This window comes from Passer domesticus, chromosome 1, assembly GCF_036417665.1.
Source record: "Passer domesticus isolate bPasDom1 chromosome 1, bPasDom1.hap1, whole genome shotgun sequence".
Lineage (NCBI taxonomy): Eukaryota > Metazoa > Chordata > Aves > Passeriformes > Passeridae > Passer > Passer domesticus.
Window position 1 is genome coordinate 104,090,416 of NC_087474.1, and position 6,509 is coordinate 104,096,924.

Here is a 6,509-nt window from a genome sequence, read left to right on the forward strand (position 1 = left end):
GTCATTTTAGACAAAACTGAGAACCTCTTGTCACAGAATAATAAAGAGTTTGTGACTCAACTGCTCTCCATGTTGCATGTCAAATACTTAATATGCACAAGGAGTACATGTTGTATAGTTTTGTTCTATTACAGAATACATGTCCACTCCTAGATGTGTTTGTAGAGGAGAGTTGGATGATTTTCTAATTTAATATCATTTATAATTTCTCTCATTTTTAGCCCCCTGTGAAGCCAACACATTTTTTTGCCACAGTAATATGTGTATAAATAATACACTGGTCTGCAATGGACTCCAGAACTGTGTGTATCCCTGGGATGAAAACCACTGCAAAGGTAACACATAGAATTGAAAAAGTTGTAATTTGCACTGCATGAGATACAGCATATAATCTTCAGTTTCTTGCTAAATATGTGCCAAATGTTTGAAAGATCAGGAAGAGTAATTTGGGGAAAGCATAAATTAAGCAATAGAGAAAATGAAGGAAAGTAAAATAATGCCAGCGGATTTTACTTTCAGTGTTTTCATTTTTTTCTCTGGTATTGCAGTGCTATCTGTTTACGCACTTCTGATCACTTGGTCTCTGCTTTCCATACAATATAAAGTATAATTAAGTGTAATATTTTGGTTTCTTTGCCATAGTTACCTCTGTAGTGGAGTGACATATGAGTAGCAGGTGTCTTTTAGCTGCATGCTATGTATATAATAGCCCAGGTAGTCTTTTTCTGTAAGAAAGCAACGAAATCTACCTATAATCAAGTGAAATTGAAATGCAAATAACAAGCTTGTAAATATTACATCTGGAAATCAGATGTAATATTTATTTCATAGACAGAGAGTGATGTTCCTACCCATGTACTGACAATGGTTTCTAATTATTTCTGTGGTTCTTTAACAAAAACCAAACAAACAAGCCCTAAAACAGCATCTGTGTTGTCTTCAGGGAAAAGAGCTTAACAAACTTACATTGCAGGCTAGGGAGACAGTTCACTTCTGTCTTGTATCCCCCTGTTTCCCCCCTACTGCAGATTTGTTCCTGAAAGCATGGGATATGCCAAATTTAGGAACCAATCAAGAAAAAAATTCAGAATGAAGTGGATTAGCAGTCAGCCCATAAATCTACTGAAGCCTGTAAAATCCTGACAAGCAGTGCAATAGTGTAAAACACAAATGAAAACATATACTTCAAAAGAACACAGCTAAACTATGGCAGAGCATAATATTCTTCAAAGAAACTAAACAGACAATTGGGAAATGATTATTCATTCTCTAGTTCATCACAATAGAGGAAAACAGAAAACCTTCATCACTCTCCAATTTCCCGAAAGATTTTCGTCTTTCCTTCGTCAAGTATCTTTTATCAGGTCTTGTGCATTTATCCTCTCTTGTTTTTCTGGCTAGAAAAAGGAAGATTGCTGATTCCAGCAGAAATGTTGTTTGCTGCAGTGTTGCTTTTCCTAACTCTGCTTTTTCTCCAGAATCTGTGTCAGTCAATTAGAGAAGCACTGAGTGAATCTACAAGCTTAGACAATGATCTACTGAAGAGTTAAGTTTTGGTAACTAGGAGATTTTGAAGAGAAGAATGTTACTGTTTTGGTGCCAAAACTTCAATTCCAAAAGCTTTTTCTTAATTCCTTTTGTATGTTTTAGGTTGCCAGGAAAAATTACACTAAACTGGATGTTGAAACTTAACCACAGTTGTCTTGCTATGCCTGAGAGAGACTGATGCAAACAATTTCAATTTGAATTTCTACAAGGCTCAATCACCATTTTGTGCCTGCAGCCTTGTGAAAGCCAATCACAGAGAAAGATGCACCAGAGGAGGGGGAAAATGGTTTTATTTTATTATTTTACTGCATTTTTTCTGCTTTATTCACAATGCAGAATTTGCTGACTAACTTATTAGAGGCTCCTGAGTAAAGGGTAGTAGGTATGATCAGATTTTGGATTTTTATGGCTGTTTAGAAAGGTTTTGGTAATTAATAGGGGGGGGAAAAAGCAGAAATAACTTGCACAATTCTTTTTCTTTCTGAAATATAAATTTGAATAACTTTTCTATTCTATCTTGATTTAGCTTTTTCATTGAACGCTGCCAAAATTCCCACTCAGCTCACAAATATTAGACCGTAAATCCTGTAAAATCTTGTTCTTTCATTGGACCTAATGTCCTAGCTGCGTATATTTACTGAGAGAGAGAGAAAATAATAAAGAGAACATCTGTAAGTCTTGGGGGCTTTAGCAGCCAAATGGAGTTCAGAGGTGACTGAAGCCATCTGCTTGTTATGGTGGTTGTTTTTTATAATTTTTTTTAATTAAACTTGCAATATACCCTGAATAAATTAGTTTCCAAGTGAATAGGCACACAAAGGATTTGCACGTTGCTTTTTTGGCTTTCACAAATATCTGATTTCTTCTCCTTTTCTTTTTTGTTGGTGAGATTGATTAAGTGAACTCAGAAATAGACTAGACTCAGCCTTGCAGTAATCTGTGAACCTTTCATAGTTGTTTTTATTCTTGAACTGTAATTAATGCTGTGCTTTTTTTTTTTTTTTATTTCCTGTCACGCAGAAAAAAGAAAAGCAAACCTATTGGACCAACTTACCAATACCAGTGGGACTATAATTGGGGTGACTTCTTGCATTGTGATCATCCTCATTGTTATCTCTATTATAGTACAGATCAAGCAGCCTCGTAAAAAATTTGTTCAAAGGAAAGCAGACTTTGATCAAACAGTGTTCCAGGAGGTGTTTGAGCCTCCTCATTATGAGTTATGCACCCTTAGAGGGACAGGGACTACAGCTGACCTTGCTGATGTTGCAGATGACTTTGAAAATTATCATAAACTGCGGAGATCCTCTTCAAAATGCATTCATGACCATCACTGTGGATCACAAGTGTCTAGTATTAAGGGCAGCCGTAGTAACCTCAGCACAAGAGATGCTTCTGTCTTGACAGAAATACAACCCCAGCCTGTAAAACCACTTGTTCAGCCCATGAACAGGAGAAATATCCTTGTCATGAAGCATAGCTACTCACAAGATGCTGCTGATGCGTGCGAGATAGACGAAATTGAAGAGGTGCCAACCACAAGTCACAGACTGTCCAGACATGATAAAGCTGTTCAGCGGTCAGTATCAATAGATTTTTGATGAAGACTATTGTGTAAGGACTTGATTGCCCTAACATATTCACTCTTTGATCAGTAAAGACACATTTTCTTTCTTTATTTATTTATTGTTTAAATTTCTGTTTCCTGATAGCACATGCCATTATATTATCTCTCTTTCTCATCTCTGCTCCTCTTTCCTGAAGGATCCTATATCTCCGTTTTACCTTTCTAATTTCTTTCCTTTTCTTTTACTCTTTTACATATACCCCCGTGCATGCACACACAGGTCAACAGAGAACAGGTACAATTTTTAAAAACCAAAGAACATTGTGTGAATTTAGATTTTTGGAACAGCCACATACATGTGGTTTCCTCGTAACTGAGGTGGCCTTGAATATCATCTGGTGTTGGTCTAACCATCTCTAAATAAATTCATCAATAAATAAAATATACATTTCTCTATTTTGATGCATGACACAAGAATGAGGAACACAGTCCTGGGGCAAGGAAACCCCTTTCCTCATGGCCTTTTATATAATGAATGACAGTATTTCCAAAACTTTACTGTTTCTGTTCCGTTATTGATCACAGTATTTTGGTTTGTCAAATAAACATGGATAGACAGACTAGAACATAAGACAACATAACAAACACATACATATTTACACATAAAAATGAATTAAAGGAAATATTTCTAATCAATAAAAAAAGAAAAATCAAGCATAATATTTTTGATAAAAGAGCTATTTCTTCTGTATATTGCACTTTGAATCACTGTGAATATGAATAATTAAAAGTTTACACGTAAAAGAAAAAGAAAACCAAAAAATTTAGGAAAAATTTATTTGAAAAAGAATACATAATCCTTTTTTAATATATTTGTGTTTTCTGTTGCATGCATTATTTATGCATTTCCTGTTATTTTTTACATGCCCTTCATATTTTCTTTGCCCATTAAAACATTTCTTTCTCTTAAAAAAAATACAGTTATTTGGTTATTTTAATCCAGTTTCATGTCTATGTAAATTACTTCATGAATATCTATCAGATTATCAAAGTGTACTGTTTATAAAGTATCTATATGCATATATTTCTTTTTTTCTATGCAAACACTATTATTTTGAATGAAATAGCCATAACATTCCAGGTTCTGCCTCATTGGGTCTCTAAGCAAACATGAGTCTGAGTACAACACAACTAGGGTCTAAGAGAGAAACCTGAGGTAAGTAAACATATCTATACAGCAATTGAATCATCTGTTGCTTTCCATTTCATTTGTTACATTGCTAAAATGCATATTAGGACTCAAATTGTATGTCATCTTGTATGGAAACAGGTTTGAATGTTAAAAAAACTGAAAGCCAGATGATCACTTTAGCATGGCAAACTAAGCAAAATCTGTTAATTCCTTATTCGTGACAGAATTACAGTCAGCCTCTAGCAAAAATGATCTTCATTCCAACTGTATTATAAAGTCATGTGCTTTGCATGGCTCTTGCATTTCATTTATTTATTTATTAATTATTATTTATGGAAATAAAAGTTAGAGCCCCAGCATGTGAAATTGAATGCAAAACTTGGCATTTTAATTTAAATCAGTAAGGTGTGGAACTATGTGTTTTCATTTCATTTTTTTCATCCAAACTTTGAAGTGTTGGAAGAACAGTGTGTGTTAGGATTGATAAATTTAAGATTCTGTAGCACTAAGGTTAATGTTTTCTTTTGGAGTATTTTCCTAGACTTTTCATTCTGCATAATTTTTATCATCACTTAATGAATATAATCTCAGATGTTTATAATGGAGTTATAGATAGTTGTTAGTCTGTCCATTTATAAATGTGTATATACAGATAGGTGTATATAGATTTTTATGTGTGTATATATATAAAGCAATTTTACAGTGAAATAATCCATTAATGGTTTTATTGCCTGTAGATAGTTTAAGTAAATATTTGTCTGCTTTTTTTTTTTTTTTCCTCAGAGAGAGCATATTTTAACTTAGTTTTGATTTCAGAAAACTGTTCATGCAGTCATGCAAACTCTGAATGGAAAAATCAATAACGAACTATCTAAGCTCTCTGAAAAAGAGAGTGGACAATTTTCAATTTAATTCAATTGCCTTTCTGCAAACCTAAGAAGTATAGACATATCTTACCTCCTTAGCAAGATATTCCCATTGCACGAAAATGCATGTCTTTTATAATTTGGTTTCTGGCCACAAAGTGCTCCTTAGTTATTAAATATATTTCCAGATTTGCTGGAAACTTGAGGAAGAAATGAGTTCCTGAGATTGTCCATTTATTTATTTATTTATTTATTTATTAATTTATTTATTTTAAGTAATAGTTTTCTTTAAGTTGATCTATGTCTGTTATTTACTCGTGTGTTGTGTGATATGTGGAAGAAGATTTACATTGAACTTTTGTTATATGTACATTGTTTTCATTATATAGACTGCTTGAGAATAGTGCGCTCCTGGGTGATTTTGAACATGCTACAATGAAATGTGAAACTATCGTCCTTGGAAACACCAGCTAGAGGTTTTATGGACTCTGACCAGCTATTCTCTTATCATGAAAAAATTCAGCAGTGTTGAGTAAAATTACTAGAAGGCAATAAGACTTTGGTTATTATGCTTATCTGTCATTTATCTTTTTGTTTTTCTCTCTTCTTTTTGTTGCAAGTAAAATTCCCAATTTCAGGAACAATTTATTGAAATCAGGTATTTAGCCATTCATAATCACTTCAATAGAAACGTTTGTTGGATAAGCATCTAGCAATATGACTGAATTTGACATTGAGAAATTAATCTGCATGTATGTTACTGAATATTTGAGTTGGCAAAAATCCCTTTATTAGATACATTGTAAAAAGCATGCATTCACAGTTATTGCTGTTACTGTTCCATTTCTGTGTCATATGCTTGCTACTTGTAACTTTTATATAAAAAATACATAAAATAATGTATAATAATTTCGTACCTTGAGTTTAATGCAATGTTTTCTTTTACCTAATTTACCAATCCTGTGTAATTCAGGAGATTAAGCTGAAAATGTAGTTTCTAGGAACTTGAAACACAGATAGAGCAGAGAATCAACTGTATCTCGTCCCTCAATTACTCAAAAGAATACATTAATTTTTAAAGATTTAAATGAATTCATAATAGGTTGATCACCTAATTTCAGTTAAAAGGTTTGTGATAATCTATGTATTCCATTCTGTACTCTTAACTAATTTATTTCCATGGCAATTATTAGGAAGTTTGCTTCAGTACAGTAGAGTAGCAGATTTTTATCAGTTACAGAAATCTTATGATTGGGTTCCAACTTTAGAAACACAGACACAAACCATTTCCTTATGCAAGATAAAATTATGTTTGCAATTCAAGCTGTAAGCATTA

The 6,509-nt window shown here is 33.2% G+C and overlaps 1 protein-coding gene across 2 annotated transcripts in view; it reads left to right on the forward strand.

Annotated features, from left to right (window-relative positions):
• NETO1 (neuropilin and tolloid like 1) overlaps positions 1 to 6,083 on the forward strand; it is a 62,902-nt gene extending 56,819 nt beyond the window's left edge. Inside the window, exons 8-11 of one of the 2 annotated variants that reach the window (XM_064432254.1) lie at positions 222 to 335; positions 2,569 to 3,127; positions 4,281 to 4,331; positions 5,563 to 6,083. In XM_064432254.1, the coding sequence (XP_064288324.1) occupies positions 222 to 335; positions 2,569 to 3,127; positions 4,281 to 4,317 (710 nt within the window). In that variant the 3' untranslated portion in view covers positions 4,318 to 4,331; positions 5,563 to 6,083. Of the gene's footprint in view, positions 1 to 221; positions 336 to 2,568; positions 3,128 to 4,256; positions 4,332 to 5,562 lie in introns of both variants that reach the window. The other variant, XM_064432252.1, reaches the window with a different exon arrangement.
• Positions 6,084 to 6,509: the final 426 nt, after the last annotated feature.